Source organism: Bombus affinis, chromosome 8, assembly GCF_024516045.1.
Source record: "Bombus affinis isolate iyBomAffi1 chromosome 8, iyBomAffi1.2, whole genome shotgun sequence".
Taxonomy (NCBI): domain Eukaryota; kingdom Metazoa; phylum Arthropoda; class Insecta; order Hymenoptera; family Apidae; genus Bombus; species Bombus affinis.
The window spans coordinates 12,509,026-12,533,858 of NC_066351.1; the positions used below are offsets into that span (position 1 = coordinate 12,509,026).

The 24,833-nt window shown below is 35.0% G+C and overlaps 4 protein-coding genes across 21 annotated transcripts in view; 2 read left to right on the plus strand and 2 right to left on the minus strand.

Moving 5' to 3' along the window:
* The window catches only part of LOC126919206 (integrin alpha-PS5-like), a 132,058-nt gene that overhangs the window by 7,705 nt on the left and 99,520 nt on the right, over positions 1–24,833 (minus strand). The window contains exon 1 of one of the 2 annotated variants that reach the window (XM_050728038.1): positions 1–75. The exons of the other annotated variant lie outside the window; for it this stretch is intronic. The gene's annotated coding sequence lies outside the window, so the exon portion shown is untranslated. Of the gene's footprint in view, positions 76–24,833 lie in introns of those variants that run through there. 2 annotated transcript variants of the gene reach the window in all.
* On the plus strand, positions 67–12,665 carry LOC126919201 (microtubule-associated serine/threonine-protein kinase 3). Of its 7 annotated transcripts, XR_007711525.1 has the most exons (24): positions 67–480; positions 616–834; positions 963–1,181; positions 1,259–1,338; positions 1,437–1,539; positions 1,934–2,015; positions 2,306–2,408; positions 2,492–2,715; positions 2,793–2,868; positions 2,952–3,182; positions 3,246–3,477; positions 3,557–3,891; positions 3,974–4,146; positions 4,207–4,277; positions 4,354–4,581; positions 4,656–4,883; positions 4,958–5,516; positions 5,681–5,865; positions 5,943–6,163; positions 6,238–6,570; positions 6,861–6,926; positions 7,209–7,698; positions 7,947–11,704; positions 11,813–12,665. XR_007711525.1 is itself a non-coding variant. In XM_050728012.1 (23 exons), exons 3-23 carry the CDS (start codon positions 1,004–1,006, stop codon positions 9,047–9,049), a joined length of 5,301 nt encoding a protein of 1,766 aa, XP_050583969.1. In that variant the 5' UTR covers positions 67–480; positions 548–834; positions 963–1,003; the 3' UTR covers positions 9,050–12,665. The 7 variants fall into 7 exon arrangements, 6 of the variants coding, with proteins under 6 accessions (XP_050583969.1, XP_050583967.1, XP_050583971.1 ...); XM_050728012.1 differs by having other exon boundaries at positions 548–834; positions 7,947–12,665; XM_050728010.1 differs by having other exon boundaries at positions 7,947–12,665.
* LOC126919223 (prolyl 3-hydroxylase 1-like) lies at positions 11,836–20,485 on the plus strand. Of its 2 annotated transcripts, XM_050728119.1 has the most exons (12): positions 11,836–11,975; positions 14,097–14,537; positions 14,813–15,077; positions 15,709–16,033; positions 16,107–16,232; positions 16,878–17,014; positions 17,119–17,274; positions 17,672–17,911; positions 18,017–18,112; positions 18,186–18,339; positions 18,573–18,990; positions 19,068–20,485. In XM_050728119.1, the coding sequence occupies exons 2-12, from the start codon at positions 14,308–14,310 to the stop codon at positions 19,138–19,140; spliced, it is 2,220 nt and encodes a 739-aa protein (XP_050584076.1). In that variant the 5' UTR covers positions 11,836–11,975; positions 14,097–14,307; the 3' UTR covers positions 19,141–20,485. The 2 variants fall into 2 exon arrangements, with proteins under 2 accessions (XP_050584076.1, XP_050584077.1); XM_050728120.1 differs by lacking the exon at positions 19,068–20,485 and having other exon boundaries at positions 18,186–18,413; positions 18,573–18,720.
* Positions 19,888–24,833, minus strand: part of LOC126919215 (F-BAR domain only protein 2) — a 13,706-nt gene continuing 8,760 nt past the window's right edge. For all 10 annotated transcript variants that reach the window (XM_050728104.1, XM_050728097.1, XM_050728100.1 and 7 more), the window contains 4 exons: positions 24,315–24,795; positions 24,025–24,241; positions 23,611–23,959; positions 19,888–23,459 (listed from right to left, as the gene is read on the minus strand). In XM_050728104.1, coding sequence (XP_050584061.1) covers positions 23,389–23,459; positions 23,611–23,959; positions 24,025–24,241; positions 24,315–24,795 — 1,118 coding nt within the window. In that variant the 3' untranslated portion in view covers positions 19,888–23,388. The remainder of the gene's footprint in view (positions 23,460–23,610; positions 23,960–24,024; positions 24,242–24,314; positions 24,796–24,833) is intronic.

The window sequence follows — 24,833 nt, forward strand, 5'->3', positions numbered from 1 at the left end:
TCGTACGTCTGCTATAAAGGGTTCGGTGTTGATTCTCGGTGCAGCTAGCGGCCAAGGATGCGTGTATTTGTGCGCGTTTTCATGCGCCGGTATTTGCGCGTGCGTCCATGTGTAAATGCAGGCGCAAAAGTGTATATGTATGTATGTATGTGTGCGCGAAGACGTACATGTGTATACGTCCATCATGAGTCAGAACCCATGGTCGGTCCGCGTTTCGTAATTAATTTCTACGGTGAGGAGAAAAATGCGAGTCTAGACTCGGGACTACGACACCTGCTCACTCCCGGGCCGCTTGTCCTCGGAGGACATGCCCGTTGTGCCCGGTAAATCGTGCACCTTTTATCTTCTTTCTGCTCTCTTCGTATCCATTATGTGTGCTTAGTGTTGTGTGTTTTCTTCTCTTGTTTCTCTCGCCGAATCTTCTGTATCCCTGGTTCTGCCCTTCCATCGGGTTAACGTTTCTCTGTCCTTCATCTACAGGTACATCTTATTTAAAACAGGTCTCCCCGTTCGATTCTTCGAACCGCCTCTACGATTCCTTTTTCAGTCGACCAGAGCATAATTTATTTCCTGTCTTCTTATATGTTATGAATTTTCATGCAACAACACCAACAGAAGAAAGGACTGTGTCCGAGACGGCATTTTAAGCCATCAAAAGTACGGGCACACAAATGGTTCCTCGACTGGTACGTTTGGCCGATTTTGAACTGTCAGTCTCGACGTCGATCGAACTTTCATGAGAAAGAATGGATTGTGAATTTTTCGACAGTTTTGTTTATGCGACTTACCTATCGCTTTGTTTTGCTTTCGTCTGAATAAGACGAATTGAATCAGGTATATATTTACCTTTTATATTCATATTTTCTTTTTCGATTTTCTTCTTTAATTCTTTAATAATGTCAATGTTTCTTCCAAAATAATAAAAAAGATGAAAAGTTGTTAAAAGACTGATTTAATTTTAGGTAATATAAATAATTGAGGGTAAAGGAAATAGAAAAAAAATATGGACCAGAACAGAAATAGACCAAGTAGACCTCGTCTTCGTTCTCATGGCAATTCTGCCAGAGTACTCGTATTTGATCAAGCTGAAAGCGAAGAATCTGCTTGCAGCACTGAAGCAGAAGTGCAAAAACGTCCAATTCCACCAAAAGTGGAGAGCAAGGAAGCTCCAGTTCGACCTGGTTAGTAAAGATTTATCATATTTCATTTATTTGCCTATTTATTTCATAGTTCTTGACATTTAATTTAATATCTGCAGTTAGTGGAGAACTCTCAAATCTGGTTCGAATGAGGAATTCTGCAATTGGGAAGTCTGCACCTTCGTTATCTGTTCACGTGGTTAGTGACATTTACTATTAAATGTTAAATATAAATACACAGACTAATAATAATTATCGCATAAGCCAGATATATAATATGCATATTGTCTGTTTTAGCGTGATTTTAACATTCCCCGGCGTGCTGCTAAAGCAGCTCATCGTAAATCTTTTATTGCAACAACATCTCCAACTTTACCACGTTGTCATTCACCATTGTCAGGTAATATAAAATTTTATTTTTTAATGCTTTGTTTCTGATTATTCAAATGATTCTTCAATGATATTTTATATATTGTTTATGTACAAATTATGAGTGCTATGTATTTTATGAGAATGTTATATAAGCATTCTGGCATACCCTTACCCAAGATTTTTAAATACATATATTTACACACATATATACATCATAAATACATATATCCTTGGTTAAAAAATCATAACGCAATTTGCAGTCTATGCAGTTAGATCTAGAAACTTTTACTTTTACCTTTAAAAAAATTTCCTTAAAAACAAATTACTTGTTAATTACTTAGAAGCGTGTATTTTATATTATTTTTACAATTCAATTATCATAGAAAACTAATTTCTTTTTTACTGCTTATTTCCTGATATAGCATTTGTCCCGATTGTAGGCAGTCCTCTAGAGAGTCCTAGGATGTCATCCAGTCCACATTTTGCTTTTGCTCCAATTAAAAGGTATCTATTTCATAACTACTTTTAGTCTGTTTAAATCTGATCTGTTTACCTATATAAGTAGGTGTCGTCATTGTCAGCATTATATTTTTAATACATTATTAATAGTAAAGAAAACGAATGCTGATGCAGAAACTAGGTTGTGAAATCTTTCATAAAAAATTGAGAATATGGCTGTAAGATTTCTTGTTAACAAGTGGTTGGCTTTTCTTGCATATGTTAGCATTATTAAGTAGCATATATCATCTATTGTAAAGTTAATTTTTCATACTTAATTGCATATAATATTTAAGGATTGGTGGAGGTACCACAGGAACTGGAGATGGCAGACGATGGTCAGTTGCTAGCTTACCATCTAGTGGTTATGGTACGACACCAGGTTCCAGTAATGTTTCGGTTAGTTAATTATCTCGATAATTCGTTTTTAAAGATACCTACAATAATCTTAAAGAAGTCTATTAACTAATATACTCGATTAGTCACAGTACTCGAGTCAAGAACGATTGCACCAACTTCCAAATGTTCCCACCAAGGACGAATTACGTATGCTTTCTTGCCATTTTTCTAAACCCGGTACGCCGTGTTCTTCGCATCCAGGTTTTCCAGGATCTAGTATTTCTAGTATTCCAGGCAGTGTATCTCTCAGTCTCGATGAAGAAGGTCGTAGGTCACCGTTACACAGACCACGGTCACGAAGTTTAAGGTAAATATTGTTGATATGATTTCTATTTTTCAGACATTACATTTTCGCTCAATTGTAAATATTTGTTTAAATTATAGCAGTCCGAGTCGATCTCCTGTATTGGACAGCGAAATTGTTATGATGAATACTCTTTATAAGGAAAGATTTCCAAAGGTACATTTTAATAAAAAGTATATGTATATCGTGATGACATAATACTATATTTACGATTTTACTTAAGAAGTTTATTTGATTAGGCAACACAGCAAATGGAAGAACGTTTAACTAATTTTATTAATGAAAACAAGGAATTGGATGAGTATGAGGTAATGGCAAATATGACCCAAGATTCACTACCGATTTTACGGTTTGTGCATCATCAAGTAATTGAAATGGCGAGGGACTGTTTACAAAAATCTCAGGAAAAATTAATTACAACTAGATATTTTTACGAAATGAGTGAAAATTTGGAACATTTGTTGATGGAGGTAATTGTATACAAATTTACATGATAAAATAAATAAGCAATGAATAAACGTCTTTATTTATAGACAAAAGATAAATCACTTGATGCAGCAGCAAGATTAACGGGCCTTATCAAAAAATTACTATTAGTAATATCACGTCCAGCTCGTCTATTGGAATGTTTAGAATTTGATCCAGAAGAGTTTTATCATTTACTCGAACAGGCTGAAGGTCAAGCAAAAGTTAATGCGGGCATAAAAAACGATATACCTCAGTATATTATTAACAAACTTTCTCTCAATAGAGATCCAATATCAGGTAACATTTCTTGTATAACTCTTTCTTCTATTCATCTAAATAGATATCTGTGCATATTCACTATGTCACTATATCTTAGAACTGCAAGAAGATTTAAATAAACTAGAAGATTCGGCAAGTTCGAGCGATAGTAATTTACAAATCGCTTCAAGTCCAAATAAAGACGATGAAAAGTCTCACCGCGTTCCTTGTGAAGGCGATTATGAAGTATTGAAACTCATTAGTAATGGTGCATACGGCGCAGTGTATTTGGTTAAGGAAAAAACTACACGACAAAGATTTGCTATGAAGAAAATAAATAAAAACAATTTGATGCTAAGAAATCAAGTAGAACAAGTTTTTGCTGAGAGAGATATAATGAGCTTTACAGACAATCCATTTGTAGTTTCTATGTACTGCAGCTTCGAGACAAAAGTGAGTACACACACACATATATATATATAAAATTACATATATAAAATTTAAATAATATCTGTTAACAAACATTTGATTATAGAAGCACTTGTGCTTAGTAATGGAATATGTAGAGGGTGGAGATTGCGCGAATCTTTTAAAAAATATCGGTCCATTGCCACCGGACATGGCAAGATTTTATTTTGCAGAAACCGTTTTAGCTGTTGAATATTTACACAGTTACGGCATTGTTCATCGAGATTTGAAACCTGACAAGTACGTAAGAAAAGCATGTTATTAATTCATTCACTATTTCATATATTGCTTCTTTTTTAGCTTACTTATTACTGCCCTTGGTCACATTAAGCTTACTGACTTTGGTCTCAGTAAAATGGGTCTTATGTCCTGTAAGTGACACAAAAGATTGATATTCGTGAAATATACCTTAATGATCGTCGAATAAAGTTCTTTTTTTGTTTTCAGTGGCGACAAATCTTTACGAAGGATACATAGATAGGGATACGAGACAGTTTTCCGATAAACAAGTGTTTGGCACACCTGAATACATCGCCCCTGAAGTTATATTGCGCCAAGGATATGGTAAACCTGTTGATTGGTGGTCTATGGGCATTATATTATACGAATTTCTAATTGGCTGTGTACCATTTTTTGGCGATACTCCGGAAGAGTTGTTTGCTCATACTGTTAACGGTAAATATTGATATAAGATATAAAAGAAATATTTGAGAAGTACTTAATAATATAAACAAAATAATTACGCCTAGATGATATCGATTGGCCAGATGAGGATGATTGGCCTGTTCAGCCAGAAGCAAAAGATATTATAACAGCGTTGCTTCAACAAAGTCCTAGAGATCGTTTAGGCACTGGTGGATCTCATGAAGTAAAAGAGCACCCATATTTTTATGGAGTAAATTGGAATAGTTTACTCAGACAAAAGGCTGAATTCGTACCTCAATTAATCAATGACGAAGATACAAGCTACTTTGATAGTACGTATAATACATTTGATATAATTCCTATGATCGTATTAATATTGAAAATTAACAAATCTGTACTATTTTAGCTCGTATGGATAGATATAATCACGATATAGGCGATGATACTGATGACACCGATGACTCCCCTTTGTTCGGATCGTTCTCCTCGTATTCTCCGCAGTCACGAAAAATATCTCAAACCCGTCCACCGCAGATAAATCCTGAACAAACAGAGTCGGATGTCTCAAAGAAACAATTATTCCGTACTGAGTTGGAACGCACAGTCGCGCAATTGTCCTTCGGATCTAATAGCTCAACTACTCCTCCATCCAAATTAGCGGAATCAACTCCGTCAGAAAAGAATCGATCTTCTTCGTCCATTAGAAATACCACGTACATCGAAACGCCTCCAAAGGCGGATAAGTCGAACACGTCATTCACGAGTCCTGCCACGGTGACCAGTGGCGAGTCCCAACTAACGGTTATTAAAAACAGTCACATAGAAGGGACGTGCATCAGTTTGAGTACACCCGATTCCTCGCAAACGGAGTCTGAGGATATCAGTCCGCAGATCCAGAGAAAACGACACGTGCATTCCCGTGATAAGCTGCCCAGGTTCAGTATATGCATTGATGATGAACACATGTGAGTCGTTCAAACATACATCATCCCGAACATTATAATCATTATCACGAAATTAGCTCCACTGTCATTGAATTCAATAATATGCATATAAGCCATCCAATTTTCAAAGCATGATGGATAAAAAATTATATATGTGTAGTTATAACAAATAAATTTTATTTCAGGTTGGATTTATTTGCTGCAAACAGAGATACAACTGAGGAAAGCAAGCATAATTCTAGTACCGATTCTTTCGAATCATTCAACGCCATATCAATTATTCCATCCGCGAAACAAAAGTCGCGGTCCGTAATTAAGTCCGCATCCACTAGTGGACTGTCCTTAGTTATACCAACCAGTGATTTCTCTTGTACATATTATTATGAATTAAATTATTTCGTGTTATGTCCTAATGTTCAATTTTAATTACGGAGTCACACTTTTTAGATGATGCGTCATTAAATACTCAACCAATCGAATCTCCTGGTGGATCATCCACTGCTTCTTCAAGAGATACATCCCCTTGTCGCGAACTGAGTCCACTGGTAACTAGCCTAAAACCTCCTATTATCATTCGAAGAGGGCCGTGTGGATTTGGCTTCACTGTGCACACTATCAGGGTTTATTATGGTGACAGTGATTTTTACACTATGCATCATTTGGTTATGGTATGTTACAAATAGTTACACAAAGTCAAATTTCAGTATGTATAGTTTATTTGAATTTATTCCATATTCAATAGGCTGTAGATCAATCCAGTCCAGCTTTTGAAGCTGGTTTAAGACCAGGAGATCTTATAACGCATATAAATGGCGAGCCAGTCCAGGGTTTATATCATATACAAGTTCTCCAATTGATGTTGAGTGGTGGCGATCACGTAACACTACGTAGTACACCATTAGAAAATACTAGTATTAAGACGGGCGGAAGGAGAAGAGATCTGACTCAGAGCAAAATGGCGCGAAGAACGCTGCATAAACAGCGCAAACTAAAACGTGATCATTCCGATAAGAAACGAAAGACGTCCCTTTTTAAACGAATTAGTTCGAAACGAGCTAGTGTAGAGATGCAACAGGTATAGAAAAAATGTGTACTTCTTTTTTGCTTTTAATCTTTCTCTTTTTCTATTAATTTAAACGAATTAATTTGAAGATACGTGTTAGTGGCTTTTATCAGATCATTTGTGAACATTTCGAAGAACGCCTTAAATTGTGAATGTACGAGTATATCTGTACAATCTTCTTTTTTATTTTAACACGAAACTACTACTGCTACTACTATACTACGCGCGGCATAAATACTAAAGCACCGGCAATTTCTGTGCAACACACTTTATTATGTTAAGTATTACTTTTTTTATTGCAGCCATTAACTATCAGTTGTCCATTGTCAGCACCCATTCTATCCAGCGACAGCAAACCTCCACTTATGGTATGATTTTTCGTAACGTTCCGTGAACTTCTTGCTAACTTCATTTTATTTGCTGTTTCTTTGATCGATACTTATTTGCCCGATACAATCCCGTGGCTAAATCACAGCTTTTACATATCTGTTTTTTTTCTTAATTGACCGTGACAATGTCAAAGTTTTACACTGTACACTGATCACAAAAAATATTTGAGTGTTCGAAAGAAGAGAGTTTGATGTTTCATCTTCTAGCTAGTACATACTAGCATACCTATTGGCTAGAAACGTTACACGACCTTTTTGCAGATGGCTGCGGGAATCTGTTCGCCGTCAATGGTAACACCTAGTCGGTCGTTCCAGTCATTCACACGTTCTCAAGAAACGTCACCATACTTTGCAGCCTGTACAAAATCTGTCTGCAGCCCGTCACCTCCAACAAATCGCGTTAATTCTGATTCTTATCACTCCACGGGGAATTCAAGTCCCTGTTCCAGTCCAAACTCTTCGTCTCCGGGCTCCACTACGTCTGCTGCAAATCTAGCGACTATCGCCAATCAGTCTCATTACCAGAGGCCGAGCACGCTTCACGGTTTGAAGCACAAATTACACACAGCTGCAAAGAACATTCATTCGCCGAATCGTAGAAAATCTGTGGGACATATACCATTGTCTCCATTGGCGAGAACTCCGAGTCCATCGCCCCTTCCAGCCAGCCCTACTAGAAGTCCTAGTCCACTAGCGTTTCCTACAGGACATCAACCTGGTAGCTCGAATACTACGCAGTCCTATAGCCCAGGTAATGTATAAATGGACATACGAAGCTAGTAACCTTGAAATAATACTTGATTTGACTTTGAATTGTCAGCAAACAATTTTTAACTTGAAGTAATCGTATATATTAAATCGTGATAGAAAAAGTTAGTGTTATACATAGAGTTAAATTAAACTGTTACATTTATAAACAAGCGGACATAAGATGATCATAAGATGATCGATATAAATTAAATTAATACTTAATAATTATCATAAATTTGAAACACTTAGGTGTCTGCTTATCAACGCCGAACAATCAGAAAAAAAGTTATGGACGACCGAAGTCAGCAGAGCCCGGTTCCCCGTTGTTAAGAAGGGCGCTTAGTCCAGACAGACTTCATCCTCGATCTGCGGAGAACAAAACATCGATCTCACCGTTGGCAAACACAGTGGTGAAAGTAACTCCACGTGCAACTATAGCGCAACCCTATCCAGAAACCTCTGAGGAGTGCAGTGATAGCTTCAAAGAACCAAATGACTCAAAAGTGGAGAAGAAAGTGTCAACGGAATCAAAGTCGGATTATTCGAAAATATCTCATGGGATATCGATCAATTTGGGAAACGTAGGTATATCTAATTCTTGTGGCAGCACACAGCTGCCCAGAATAGCAGAGGAGAAGGATTCACCGACCGGTTCAAAGGCTGACGATTACTCGAAGGAAGTTCTACCTTTAGATAAGATGGATAAAAATAACACGTCTATGAGTAAATTGACAGAATCAGAGAATATTGGTGACCGTAGTGATCATGTTGAATCGAAGACAGAGAGGCAGAATTTGTGTACAAAAAATTTAGAAGTTTTATCTATTAATAAGATTGAGGAGGGCGCTCAACCAGATAATTGTTCTAATGTACAAGTGCGTAGTTCGCAAAGCACATTTTACAAGCAATCTCAGAACATTGAAAAAGGTTCGCAAGCTTCGTCTCAAAAAACATCATCACAAAATAGTGAAAAAGGCTCGCACTCTTCGTGTCAAAAGATATTGTTGCATGCCACTGAAAAGAGTTTGCAATCTTCCGCCCAGAAAATATTATCGCAAACCAACGAAAGAGGCTTCATGCAAGGTGTATCTCAGAAGTCATCTCAAAACAACGAGAAAGTGTCACTGGCTGCGGTGCAGAAACTACTTCAAGGCAATGAAAAAACATTTGTGCCTCATAAAGTGACCGAACAAAAGGCAGCTGGTAAAAATTCAGAGGCTAATCTGGAAGGGAGAAAAATATCGAAGAAGTACAAAATTGATAGTTCTGACGGCTCAAGTAACACTTCCTCCACACAACACTCGAACACATTTGAGGCTATGGGGACTGGGAAGGACAAGAAAAACAATTAAATAATTATCGTTCGATCGATCGTTTAGATCTGAGAGTGTAACGAGATAAAATGTTTGCTTGTAATGATCCGACTTCTTCTGCCAATGGAACAAATTGTCTGTTTTACAAAAGATACAATTTTATGAAAGAAGAAAGTCGAATGTCTGATAGATACACGGACGTGCATATTGTAACTCGAGTAAGATCAGAAAGATGATAAATCAAAAAAAAAAAAAGGGTAAACTGGTTTAATGTTTACAGCTTTAAAAGGAAGTTTGTATTCGAATTAAGTATTTATAGGCTTCCATCGAATAACATACCTGAACACATAGCTTTAGCTGGTATTTCTATCTCGTGGCGGTATTTAAACGCTACCGCTATTCTGTAACCGTAATTTTTGTCATACAATCATTGAATACAAACGTAATCCAGATGAAAGTAGAGGATAATTGCAATTAATTACTATTTCAACGGTTTTAAATGAGCGCAGTCTGTTGAAATTACAGTTGCTAATTCTCTTCAAGAAATTAAGAAAATAAGAACGAAAAAATTGGAGTAATTTACACTTCGGGCTACAGTATTTATACGATCTCATTTACATTTACGTCTAATTATTATTAGCGCATCATACATATATGGATCAACATATAGCAGTCAGTGAATCGCGTACAGATAGGTTTTCAGTATGTGTAATATTTGTGAAGTTAAAGAAAAAAAATGAAAGCAATGTATATCGTATATACTCGTAATCCAGATCCAGATGAAAAAGTTTTTAATGATATCTTTTAATTTATTTAGTAGAATAATTTATCTGAAGTTATAATCTTTTCACAAAAGTCAGATTTACGTGTTGAATATTTATAAGATACATATTTGTAAGTTTTGTGAAATAATGAAACTTTCGTTTTTACGACTTATATGTTTCATTTAATATCGATTATAAACGAATGTCTTTGAGGAGGTTCTCTTAAAATCGGCCTATAGTGCGAGTATATACGGTAAATAATTATCGCCGCAATGATTAGTGTACAAGATGCTCCCGTATGCACAATGATATTAACCTGTCTCAATTTCATTCGACTACATACTGTGATGTATTTAATTGAAATTAATGCGAATTGGTGCTAACATTTACCACTCAGGTATCTTCGCGAGAACTGGTGCTCTCAGACAAGTTTCAAGTACCTAAATCACTTACTCGTTTAGAAGAAGTGATAAAAGAAGAAGCAGAAGAAATAACAAAAAAGAAACAAGAAAGAGAAACATAGCATTAAAAAACACGAAGTAGCGAACATATCGCATTGGAAGCATCTTGAAAGTTTTTTAGTGATAAAAAAAGAATAAAAGTTGTGACCGTTTCGAAGGGCAGACTTGGTCCTCTGAGATGCAATGTAATCATTTTTTAGTATTAGGTATGCGTTAATTTATTCTGTATATAAAAAAGTATGTATTAGTTAACGGCAGAAGCGTATGTTTTAATTGTGAAAAAAGAAATGAAATGGTGAGTGAGACAGGCTGCAGTTTTTGGTTTTTATAAGTTGTTTAACGCGTTTATCGACGCTTTCTTCGCGAAAGCTTGCTTATTATACGGAAAAGGAAACATTGCCATAAGGAGCAACACGGTATATATATACATATAACGTATGTGTGTCTCAGCCATAAAAAGTTACAGTTTGCTCTTATAGATTTTTAAACATATCCACCATGATCATCGTATTAATGATAAACTGAGCAATTGTTGTATTATATATTTCTTTCCTTTTTCTTTCTCTCCAAGAAAATGAAATATATTTCTGTTTCCCCGTCTATTAGCTAGAGCAACAAGAAATAGCGAAATAACATAGCCGCGCGATATTGATCATTTACGAGTAAAGTACGAGCTCATATTGTGTTATGTATTGTACACCGTTTTAAATATAAAGATAGACGATAAGGAAATACTTAAGGAAAAACTGGCTTTAGAGAAGTAAGCAGCGTTACGAGGCACAGTTTCGAGTACCATTGTCATCATCTTTGCACATACCTTTCTAGAGGACTTTTCGTTAACAAGTATTCGCGATAAATTCTAACCGAAATTATTGGCATATCGTTTACTCTATATTAAATTATATCACATGCAAAGCATTTTGGTTCCGTTCGATTTTTGTATCCGTTTACGAAATGACTTTTCGAAGTCAGGTGAAACATCACGATTAACCTTGAAGCTTGATAAGAAGAAACTCGCGTGTCGATTATTCGATGATCGCATAATCTTCTGCATCGTTACTAAGACTTCTTCAGGCAGCCATTATTGCACCTCTCCTCTTTATCCGTATCCCCTTTCCTCTGCTTAACGTATGATTGATATATGGTCGATGTTATAGCGTTGATGTCGTCTTAGTTAAGAGTCCGGTAGTCGTATTGCGTTTCCCAAGAATTTCGAGGCAGCTTGGGCGTTTTTTCGAATCCGACGAATTCGCTGCTCTATGAGGCTAATGAGATTAAGAGAAATTAAGAATAAGAAAATTAAAATGAATAAAAATACAAATGTGTCGTGATCGGAGACAAGGAATTCATTTCGGAGGAAGGAAATCAGTTTTTAAAAACGGAAATGTATATTCGGCACGGATTCTAGAATTCAAAACAAATTCGAGGAAACGAAGGAATAAGAAACAATCGTCCCTAAAATTTTGATGGTGAGATATTATTCATCTATTATAGTAGACGTATAATATGGCTATTATTCTTTGTAGAAGCGTAGAAGAGCCACGATCGTTGTTGTTTTTATCATTTTTGCTTTATAGATTATTTTCATTCTCGTTCTGCACGTAGACGAGTAAGTGATACTAATTAGCTTTCTGCGATGGGTCAATGGGCAGGAGCAACTCCGGTCCTTAATTGTAAGAACAAATCATAAATGGACGAGCTAGAAATTCGAAAGCTACGATAACTGCTAATTGATCCGTCGTAAGTTCTATTCAAAAACGAAAAAGAGAAATTTTTGAGAAGAGATTTTTCTACGTATTGTATGCGATCTAAGTGATGTACAGCACGAGACGATCGATGCTTTGTTTGTTGAACATTGCTTTGTTATATTTATACGGATTGTGATCGCTGTAAGGATTTCATGAATTTGTTGGGAGTTGTTTTACGAGGCAAGCAAGCGTTAAAGATGATTCTTTGCTGACGCCAAGCGTTGTTGTATCCTTCAAACGATGAATCCTTAAAATTTCTCAATTTGTTAACAAAGTGGAAAACTCGAAACAGCTTCAAGGATGTCGCCTCTTAGTACGCGTTTTTCCTTCCTGTTTCACGAGGGTAAAAAATGTTGTAACTGCGTAAAAATAATAACGACGAATATTTCTACATATAAAACGACACCATATATTCGTCTGGAACTGTTCAATTTTAATCAACGATGATCGAACAATTTTAGAAAAAGGAAAGCACAGGAGAGCGACGCTTTGCGATCAATATTCGAATTCTGATAACTTACTTCTTCTTCATTTTTATGATCTTCTATAGACTTCGTTGTTCTTTTTTCTTTGTGATAAGCAAACGGATATTCTCCATGAGAATGTTTATTAGCGAACTTGATGAACGTTTGATAATTATATTACACACTCTCCAGATGAAATACAGTTTCGTTTCTTATTACATGCTTTGTTGTTTCTCCTTCCGATTCTATTCATATTGTGATATTGTGCGCGCGATCCAAGCTGACATTCGGACAGAGAAAAAAATTAAAATTGGAGTAGGTCAAGTGTGAACGTACTTGGGAGACGCTTTTGGCATCATCTTTTTGTGTCAGTGTCTTCCAACTGTGGCGTTTTTTTTCCTTTTTTCTTTTTTTAATATATTACCGTTCAAAGTTGAAGAACTCGAGCAAATTCTCACACTCTGAAATACTATATCATGAAATACATATTTCTTTAGCTTCTCTTAGAGCTTCATAATTTTTAGCCAAGCATTAACGTTGCTCAATTCTTATTTTAATATTCTTCGTATATACCTATATATATCTTTTGAAATCTGAATTTATGTTAATTTTGTTTATAGAAACGTTTGCAAGTTTTGATGCACTTTATTGTTAATCGTTTAGGTTGAACGCGAAAGAGTGATTTATGACATTCTAATAATTTGCATCATTTGCAAAAAAAAAAAAAAAAAAAAAAAAAAAAAAAAAATAGTAAAATATCTATTGATCATTCTGAAATTAATTCATAACAAAATATGTATTCGATTCGACGTGTGATTGTTAAATTAATCTTCGTAACGTGGTATCGCTTGGCGCTTTTTTATTTAATACAATAGAAGTCAGCAGAAATATCACTAAATATAGCTATTTATCTTTAATAAATATTTCGATATCTTATTTACTAAATTATCTTCATTATACGTCCCCGCCTTCTTTGACTCTCTACGAAGGATTTCTATTTTCTTAAGCTTAAGAAGCTTATAATACTTAAGATCTATATTAAAAATCTTCGACATTAGAGAGATCACCTAAATATCTGCCTTATTTATGAAGGAACTTGTCAGGACAAAGTTGAAGTATTTCAATCTAAAGCCGAGAAAGAATTTTTTCTCAAGTTCATTTTTTTAAGAGATCTCAAAGTCATCGATATGTTTTTAAATAAGACTCTATATATTTTTTTACACCGGTGGATGTAGCTTTTTATTCCCTGTACAAAAGTGTTAAGTCACTTATGTACTTTCCTTGTCTTCTATACGGCAAGTGTTACGAAATTAAGGTTAAAATATCTTTTAAACTAACCATTTCAGGCACAAGTATCTTGATACGTTTGTATATAGAACAAGAAAACGCTTCGATTGATGAATAATAAAATGTAGAATTTCATTTAAAACGTTACAATTTGACGAAAAATGATTTTCAGAAAAAATTCTTCCCACCGATACATGTGCCCCCCGAAATATCTTAACTTTGTCCTGAGAAGCTTGTCGTACAACCGTACATAAGGCAGATATTTATGTGATCTCATTAAGTTGAGACATCCCGTATAAAATATTAACAAGTCCATTGTTATTCTATTTTTAAATTAAGATATTCATGGATACTTTCGACAGAGCGATATTCCTAAAATGGTAAAATACGCATCAGATGTCGGTGGATCGAGGATTCACGATTATGATACAGCACTGCAGCTACATTTGGAAACTAGAGAGAATATGGAGGGGATATGTGATTACGTATGTCTCGTGTGTGGATCACATCTCACAGTTCCAGCTCTCCTTGAGGGACTTCAGTATGAATCGGGACGGTTGAGTAGTATCCACGATGATGAGGTTCGTCATACTCTTGTTCTTCTGCGGCGCGATCGCTGGTAGTAACGACACCTTGAGCAACGTAATCCCCAGCGACGAGCTACTGGATTTAGAAGAGAAGAACGAGGAGAATAGCCTGGCAAATAATAGAACTCTGAACGAAATATACGAAGATGCTGTTCACGCTTATCTGGACGAAGACTGGGACCGTTGCATTCAAGACTTCAACACAGTTTCTCATGGGTAAATCTGAAATTGAAATTATGAATTATAATATATAAATTATGAATTATAAGAATAATGATTATATCTAATTTATAATTATGGATAATTATAAAAAGAGTTGGTAAAAAAATATTTAGTAATTAGCGCAAGAGAATTCTATACGTATACCTTTACTACTTACTAGAAAATAGAAATTCAGTTTTTAAACTGCAAACATAACAAAATATAAAGTGTTTCACTGTGCACATATATCTTTTTCAATATTCTTTTTTTCCATTTGATGCTTTTTTTAGATACAAGGCCTACAAGCGAATGATAACAAATTGTAGACGAAAATGTCGTATAAAAGCTGAAGGTACACCACCGATTTTTCCACAAAACATCGAGGATTTACACTTTTATGAAAGAAAGATCAAAGAGACACTGTGTCTCTTAACGTGCAATAACGAATATCGGGAGATCGTTGGCTCGAATGTGCTAAAGATGTTACCACGTGAAACTGAACAGAAATTGTTGAACAATGGTATTTATGAATACCTGCATATTTGCTACTATCAGGTAACTAAAAAGAAAGAATAACTATTAGAAATTATCTTATGATTTAATCCTCTTTTTTTTTTTTTTGATGCCGCATAAGATAATTAAATGAAGCAAAAAAATATTAAAAATTATGAAATGACAAATATATTATTATGTAAATGTATATTATAAAATATGGGATAAATTAACCGATTTATTGTAGCTTTCAGTCTTTAAATTTAGCAAAGGATTGATGCTTCTTTAGTATCCCATAAAAGAGGCTGGCGAATTCTAATAAGAGAACTTACGCAATCGTGGCTTCGCAAACCTTACACTAGTGACTTTTTTAACAGATAAATAATGAGTTTAATGCTCTGAGCAGTCAACTCGACTATAAAGCCTAGCCTACGTAATCGGCGTGCTGATGTTCGGTGGCAATGTACCGGAGCGTGTTGCATATGCGTCTCATAAAATGTTCCTTCAAACAATCAGATCTCATAATTGCATGAAATATGATACTAATAAATTTTCATCTTTTGCAATATTAATCAACTTTTTCACACTGATTCCATGTTTTAGTACAAGGTTTCATATACGTTGTATCATCTCTTAATTCCATAAATTCTATTCTGACTTTTTTATCATTTTTTAATAAATATATTTTTTACAGACACATCGATATCAAGACGCAGCCAACGCGCTATTTACCTATCTAGTCCTACATTCTAATCACGAGGTGAATCTGAATCTTTTCAAACGCTATTTAACACTGCCAGGTGTGGAAGAGGAGAAGGTGGTAAATCTAGAAACACCGACTTATGTCAGCGTTTACTTCAAAGGCGTCTCAGCTTATGAAAACGGAGATTATGCAGAAGCCGCCGGTCTGTTCGAGACATCGTTACGATCGTACTTAGAAGCCGAGGAGGAATGTAGATTTTACTGCGAAGGTCCTTTTGACCAGGGTTGGCATCCAGAATTTACTTCCTCCATCGCAAGTGAGTGGATCTGGAACATAAAAGAAAGCCGGTATATTGTTGTTTCCTAAAAATAGCCCTCCATTTCTTTCAGATCATTTTACGTACTGTTTGAAATGCAAACGATCGTGTTCGCGTATGTTAAACAATATAAATGGCGATTACCGCAGACACATGCTCAGAAGTCATTACGATTATTTGCAGTTCTCTTATTACAAATGTGAGTATACTCGCTAGTCGAATTGCGATGCGAACATACGATAAGTTAATAGGGATTTTAGAAGCTAAGAACGCAAAATGTTAATCATAGCTGCAAAAAACACGTATCTATCTCTAACTTCCGTGATAATATACGCTGTAAATTTTTCGTATTTAAAAAATGCATAGCCTTGTACCAAATAAGCTAACAATACATATACTGGCGCATTTATCACCACCAGTATCTTGTTTGTAAAATGTGGCGAAATTTTCTCTGAGAAGTTTTATGAATACTAGAGACACGTGATTGAATAGACCATAAACATATATGCGTTAGTTATTTATAAAATTTACTGATAATGACACCTTGTTGTACGAATAGTTAACTTATAAATGTTACACCTTTGCAATTACCTCTTCAGTAGCTCTTCAGGAAGCTCTTAGTCATAGCTCGAAGGACGTTTAATTGGATTAATCTTGTATAAGTGCTTAGGCTGTTCCATTTTAATGATCGACATCGTTTATCCGTGGAAATAGCTCCGAGCTGTTGCCTAATCTAGTTTTTTGCCGCTGACTTAATCTCTCGTTGAGCCAATTTATTTCCCACCATGGGCAGCCTTGCAAAATATTATACTACATTAGTATGTATCATTACGTGTTTTTATAGTGGGAAACTTAAAAGCAGCCTGTGCCGCTGTGGGAAGTTTCTTGCTCTTTGATCCGGTGGATAAAACGATGCTGCAAAACAAAGAATACTATAATGCTCAGCCAAAAGTCAAGGTTGACTATTTTACTCCGAGAGAGGTGACTTTTCGATCATTTATCACTTAAAAATATGAAAATATAAAATGCAATAAATACTAATAACATACACAAAATTAATTATATCCCTTTTTTATTTTTTTTAGGACGCTATCAATTACGTAAAAAGACAGGAATACGAATTGAATCTGCTGCATTACATATCTAATGAATTTTCAGTTATAAATGAGAAATTCCAGAAAATAAAAAAAGAGAAACGGGAAAATGAAACGAATAATGCTGAAAAAAAAGAGCTGGGAAAGGTAAAGAATGAAATATAAAAAAGATTGAAAATACATATTTGATACTAATAAACCAATCGACTGAAACACTTATTCCATTTTTACGCGTACAAATCGGTCAATTATTTTCTAAAGTCTAACATGTTTGTACTTTAAGAAAAGCTCTTGATTACCTCTGTGTATCTTTTGAAAGAAAAAGATAATAAAATATTCACAAACAGAAATACTTTTTTTTATCAAATAACTAGTTCTTTTTCCATTCGAATTACTTAAGTTTCTATTAGATGTCATATTCGAATTTTCGTTGAAACGCCTATGCGATGCAACCCAAATGCATAGATGCGTTTATTATACAAGCATGTAGGCGATTAGTAGATTAATTTTTTTAGGATTTCACTTTTAACCGGTTATTTTTCAGATATCAGATACAGAAGCAATACTACACCCACCACCTGGTTATTCGTTGTTTTATTACACGAAATTATCAAACAATTTTTCAATGAAGCGATTCGAAGACCACAAAATACACGATAAAAGATATTTTGAGGCCAAAAACGATATTTATTTAAAAGAGGAGGATCTTGGTGGGCAAAATCGTTATGTCGCTGATGGTTTCCTTAATTCCACTGAGTGTGAATCTATGATGCAGTTTGCTACTGTATGTATCATTAGGAAGTTCTATTTTACTCCTCAAAGTCTGTATCCGTATTAACAATTATTTTAATGTACATATATGTATATATATATATGTATATAATGATAGATGACTGCGGTAGAAGGAGATGGTTACAGTGAAAATAAAAGTCCACATTCAAAATATGAAAAGTTTGAGGGAATAACTGTTGGGCGAGCGGCCTTGGTAAAATATTCTTATTTTATATAATGGCTACAATAATATGCTGATGTATTAATGATAACGATGTTGATTGTAGATGGTATACTTTGGGCAAATAAAACCAGAATGGCTGGAATTGCTTTTAGAGAAGACCGAACAAGTCCGGGACCATGTGGAAAGGTATTTCGGACTAAATCATCGACATCTGTATTTCACCTACACTCATTTGGTCTGCCGCACAGCTCTACCCGGTAATTTTCACCTGATGCATCATCGTGCTTCTGGTTCCTTTCGCAGCTGAAATCGCGTTGCACCGATTCACTTGGTACGACTTGTGGGTAACGGTGACCAGTCAAAACATAACTAAATAATCACTTCCAGATTTTTCCTCTTTCTTTAACCTGAAAAAAACATGTACACACAAAAGAAAAGAATGATTATCTATCCCGTAATAAAGCAGCAAATCATTTTTATTTTAATTTAGATTCGCCGGTGGATCGAGACGATCTGAGTCATCAAGTTCACGCGGATAATTGTCTGTTGAAGGATAGAGATGTCTGCCTTCGCGAGAGTCCAGCTTATATTTGGAGAGACTACTCTGCGATTTTGTATCTGAATGACGATTTTCAAGGTGGTGAATTCTTTTTCACCAAAGATCGCGTTGTTCGAACGATGGATAACGTTGTTTCACCACATTGCGGACGAATTGTGGCCTTTTCTGCTGGTAAAGAAAATCTCCATGGAGTTCGTGGTATTTTACGGGGTAAGAGATGCGCTTTGGCGCTATGGTTCACTCAGGACAAGAAATATCTTGAGTATGAGAGAGTATTGGCATCGGCAATCTTGAAAAGAGTTCAACGAGTAGGACCTTTTGAGGGAAAGGACATCCAAGTGCCTCCGAAGTAAATAATATATTCAATGCTTTAAGTATTAAGACGTTAAATAACTTATTGTCTTAAAATATTTCTTTGATCTTCAGGTACGAGGATATGCTTATCCAATATATGCACAACGATGAATTGCTGAAACATTTTTTGAAAAGTTCTCTATAAGAGAAGTATGAATGGTTGTGAAGGATAGTTACAATACCTTGCTACAATTTCAGAAGTTCAAGAAGAAGTTCAGAAGAAGAATAATTTAAAGAGTAATATATGTATTTTTATGGTTAGTAAAATCTGACCTAATATCCAAACTGGGACCTGAGAAGATGCATTAATAGTCATTAACAAAAACAGTGAATCCTAGTAAACATACGTTGAATTATAAATTCTCAGTTTCTCTGTACTTATAACGGAGTCGCTTATTAAAATTATATACCTTATCAGTATCGAACAGTAGGCTCTTTCGAATAAAATGTCGACGGTAAATTGCTTAACATTAGTATGATTGCTTATATAAATTCCGAGCAAGTTATTTTTACATTACATTATATATACATTATATATAGATATATAATATATGAAATATATTTTATAACAAGGATGGTATAGAACTTGCAAGAGATCTATACAAGTGTTTTGTACTGGTTGTAATGAAATCAATTCGCAACACTCGATGTACTCCGCTTGGTGTTATAGTTTTTCATTTTTATGTATCTTGCGTTACTCACAATTTCTCTTTTGATTCATTCATACCATTTCATTTCCTTTTGTTCCTTTTGTTTTAAGCGTACAAAGTATCGTTAATCCTTTTTATCAAACTTTCTCGTCTCTGTTAAAAATATTAGATCGGCGATTTTATACATTAGAAATAAAATGTGAATATGTGTATTGACACAAAGGATGTCCATAGTCACGGTATACATACACAATTGATGATTTATTTATATATAAAATATCCTAATCTTTATTAGAACATAGACATTACATGTCAACAGGCTTACATAACCATTCTATGTATCATGTAACATGTATATCGTATTAATTTATCTTCTTGTTCGTATTTATACTATGTATAAGAGTTTATTATGTATATGCAATTGCATTGCAATCCTATCTTTTAACGCATGTCTCTCTCTCTCTTTCTCTCTTCCTTTCATTCCTTTTTCATACTCCCTTTCTCTCACACATGACTTTAAGTCCTGTACACACGACTACCTTTATTTTTTTGTATGCGTGTCAATTCCAACACAAAATGCGCGTGTTTGTTGAAAGTTTCTCTCTCTCTCTCTCTCTCTCTCTCGTGTGTGTGTGTGTGTGTGTGTGTATGTATGTGTGATGTTATTTATCAGAATCTGATAAAATTGTATTTCTCGTCATTATTACAATAATAAGTAAAAAGCGAGTCGCATAAAATCTAATCATATGTTTTATTTCTGCGTAATCGTACGCATAGGAATCGAAAAAACTTATGCCCGACTGTAATGATATCAAAGGGTGATTAAAAGCCGCAGTTAAACCACGTTTTCTTTTTAAACACCGTCAGTTCTTTGTTCGGGAATTCAGTCAGGAAGAAAGTGAACGCGATCATACTAACATTAATTATGTTTCGTTACAAACATTTATTACGAAATTATAGTGACATCTGCGTATCACAGAAGAGCTCAGTCGATTTTTCGCAGGAACCACTCCATAATAATCGTATGCTCTTTTCTGTTTTTCTTCATCCTTATTTATCTTCTTTTTTAAACATTATCATGCCCAACCATGTACTAAAGATAGATATTTAATCTTCAAATCGTCGATGTACATAATCAAACATTTCCAAACAATTTTTTCCGATCAAATGCTTTCAGTATAGGATCAATCAATGTAAAAGCTGTACTAAAAGAAACATATCAACATATTTGTTAAGTATTAAACAACATCAAATGGAGTGGTCACCAATTTTATCGCATTACTTAGATGGTTTCTTTATATTGCTCTTCGTAGACCTTTTTTTTTGTCTTCTTTCCTCACATGAGTATATGATAATAATAGTAATCATTACTATAATAATAACAAAATGAAATGTAAATTCGTAAAATAGACGTGGAGCTTCGCGGTTAAACGCTATATAGTTTTCTTAAAATATAAAATCATCTTACAATGTACCTTTCAAATGAATGATAGCTATAAAAAAGTTTACCGTGCTTGTCATCCAATAACCAAACATAGCATTTCGCATTTTTTCTACGAATTACTTCATAGCTTAAAGGATAATGCACTTTTAGAGCCAGGTAACGAATACCTTGCAACAAGTATCACTGTAACTCGTGCATAGATCAAAATTAAACAATCTAGATCTTTGAGTATGTCAACTGAATTTGTCATTTTTATCGGACGTTATAAATATAACATTAGGGGAAAAATAAACAAGATATATTTCATAAAATCTAATAGCTTTGCTAAAATATCAATAAAAAATTAAGAAGTAAAATGTTATAACTTCTAAAACGGATGGAAAAAATTAAAAAAATATTTTACATTATGTGAACTATACACGAGGATACATGGTATTTAGATGCCAACTTGTTGCCGATAATCTAAATTTGCACAAAAGGAAGCATCGTGTGTGCTGGACTATATAATAATATTCGAATTCGATTTTTTCAGACTTATTCTTAAAGTTATTACTTCGTTTTTATATACACATATACATATACACACAGGCGGTATGTATGCACATGTAACTGTTAAACGAGATGGACTGTCTCTAAAAACGGTCGATTCGCTTTACGAATATATCGCAAAATCATTGCAAAAAATACTGAAAATGAAAGAATAAGGAAAAACAAGAAAACGATAGGATACAGTCGATTCACATTAAAAGTTAACGTAGTAATTCTCGTTTTAAAATAATAAATATAGGAAATAATTAATGATAATTATAGAAAAAATATTAAATTATTTTTGCGATAATGGAAAGAACGAAACGATCACTGTGGAATTACCGTGAAATTTAACTTGCAATTCTTCGAAACTTTCATAAGATCTAAAAAATTAATCGCAAATCGCGCAACTAATTTGTTTGTTACAATGTTAAAATCGTATGTTTAATCATTTCAATAAAGCATTTCTTTTCCATTACTTGCCAATTTCACTTAGTATACGTATGAACTATTACTAATCTCTATCGAACATTTTGTTCTTAACGTCCTCGCTATTTTCTTTGTTCATAAATAAAGCAAAACTACGTTGCAATTCTTTTTTTTTTTCTTCTTTTTTTTCTTCTTTACCAGCGTTAACGAACGCAGGAATCGCTGCGCAATAAAGTTGAATGTGTTGTAAAACAAAGAACACGATTTCATTTTGAGAATCATTAATTTTTTAAATGTACGTGTAACCAAATATTTTTTCAAAAATTCCACGGATATCGGTAAAAACAGATCTGAAAACGTATACCATAGGACTACATCGAAAAATTTAAAAAGTAAATATAGGGCCTCCGTATAAAATAGAAACGCTAATGTACAGACACGAAGTTAATTGGTGTTACAGAATCTTTACATTTCTTTCAAAACTTCTTAACGATAAGATAGCAATATATAATAATTACATTAAAATTAACGCAAAATTTAACAATAGATTAAGAACATTGTACTGTTTGATGATCTTTTCTAGAGCTTTTCCGTGCTGTTAGGTAAAAAAAGTCATAACGTATGTATTTTGATTATATATATGTATATATATATATATATACACATACACAATAATATGGCGAGAATATCGTGGTGAAAAATATGCTGGACACCAAAGGTTTTATGCGAGAAAGGTCTACTTACTCTTCGACGTTTTAAACGTTTTCTGCTGTCGTTATCGTCATCATCGTCGTCGTAGTTACACCTCGTTTACGCATCACGTACAAACTTTACTAAAATAGTACAATCTAATCGAGAATATATAGAAAAATTGAAAAATATACAAGTTATAAAACACAGAACGCTATTCATCAGGTAGCGAGTGACTTACGAAGTCCAACTATGTTTTTCGTTACATTTCTGTCCAAATATTTTCTTCGCCTAAGATCATATATATCGTACCATACTCATCTTAATTTATGAAGGGTACAAATTTATGTGATCTTCATTTGCCGCTTTCTCGTATCCAAGATCCTTTCTTTTCCTTTTTTAACACGTAACGTGAATAAACTTTACATTCTGCTATATGGAAATCACGTAGCATCACGGCATCTGTACAAATTATTCGTCTACTATGTAATCTTATTATTGTATCGCACACGTTCTTTGGTATCCAACAGGCTTCCCCACGCCGATTTCGAATTTGAACGAACATTAGTCGTGGTATGGGCAGTGAATGAACAAGCAAGTGCCAATATTAAATGGGCAGGCTCTCCCATTGAGGCGCCCATTCTGGAAGTCGTCAATCCACATTGGATGGTGGAGCAGCGTATCTACTTCGTGAGTCGGAATCTCCATCACAAATATACTTTCCTAAAAGTACACAGAAACTGTTCTCGTAATGTAATTTATATACATTGTTAACTTCTTGTAAGAACATCGTGTGTGTAAGGATACTATCGTAACTAAAGAAGCTAAAGAAACAAATAGATAGAGAAAAAAATATAAAAAGTAAATCACTCACCAGATACGAATCTACGCTTTACTAAACTTAATCTATATCCCGGGCCTAAAAGCTCGAACTCAACTCCAGATAATGTGGTCCCTTCGCAATTAAACTGTGTGAATATGGTTCCTTGGTTTCCTGGCCCATGCGCAAGTTCCACCCGAGCTTTCAATGAGCCTACGCCGTTACCTTCGCTGTGCTGCGACAGTTCCGTGAACTTCCACAGTACCCGATTCGTGTCTTGCAACCACTGTGCCTGAGGTTTACTATTCAGTGACTTGAAACCTCCGTCTATGGGCGCAGCCACATGAAGGTTTAACAGTGGACTCGGAGAAGCCATAGCACGACTGTTATATTTATAATCAATCTGAAACACCCGTATACTGTTTGTTTAGCAAAAGATTGCTGTAATAATGTATCAACGATAAGTACCTTAAGATCGGTATGAGTCGTTTCACACTTCCAATAGGCAACCAGCTGGAAAGGACATGAACCTGCGCCCTCCTTGCACTTGATTTGATACTTGAGTATGTCGACGTTAAAATACGAAGCTGAGGGATTTTGTTCAGCCTGTTTGCGCAACAACGTAGTTAAGGCACTCATATTGAATTCAAAAATTGTACTGTCGACAGTTGTCTGCGTTGCATCCCTGCAGAAAATATCAATATTCGAACATTCTCGTACGAACTATTTACCACAATCTTCATCCTATGGTAACTTACATGCTGACAAGCTGATTATTAGGGAACAATTTTTCCAATCTATTACTGTTTCGCACGCGAAACGTAAGTTTCGCAGGACTTGGATTATTCGCTAACACGGCGACGATACCAGCAGGAAACGATAACATCATATCTCCACTGAGTTTCACCTGACACCGTGTTTCATCGGTACCTCTGAAATAAGAGTGTACTATCTCATGGAAAGCAACTGCTAAAGGTATAGTGTCTGCAAGTCCAATCGTGAGCGGAGATGGGCCCCTGGAAGAGCCAACGCCAACACCAGCTGTACGAAACTCTAAGCTAGCCACGCTATCGGCTCTGGATATAGTTGCCGGTGAACTTCTACCCCTTGGCGATGGACCTTCTCCTCTTCGGGACGGAGGTCTAGGAATGATGATGGATCCTGTCGGAGTGGAGGATGCGGATTGCTTGGGAGGTAAGGCCGGAGTGATGTCTCCTACTTCCGAAAACAAATCTCCATCTGCAAACGATGAAATCTTCTACATTTCCTATACATAG

Bases quoted from the DNA above. Each gene is read 5' to 3' on its own strand.
- LOC126919201 (XM_050728012.1), top strand. From the start codon at position 1,004: ATGGACCAGAACAGAAATAGACCAAGTAGACCTCGTCTTCGTTCTCAT. The intron at 4,884-4,957 runs GTACGTATAATA...GTACTATTTTAG, and splicing joins AGATACAAGCTACTTTGATA to CTCGTATGGATAGATATAAT. The intron at 5,517-5,680 runs GTGAGTCGTTCA...ATTTTATTTCAG, and splicing joins TGCATTGATGATGAACACAT to GTTGGATTTATTTGCTGCAA.
- LOC126919223 (XM_050728119.1), top strand. From the start codon at position 14,308: ATGATGAGGTTCGTCATACTCTTGTTCTTCTGCGGCGCGATCGCTGGT. The intron at 17,912-18,016 runs GTATGTATCATT...ATATAATGATAG, and splicing joins CTATGATGCAGTTTGCTACT to ATGACTGCGGTAGAAGGAGA. The intron at 18,113-18,185 runs GTAAAATATTCT...TGTTGATTGTAG, and splicing joins CTGTTGGGCGAGCGGCCTTG to ATGGTATACTTTGGGCAAAT.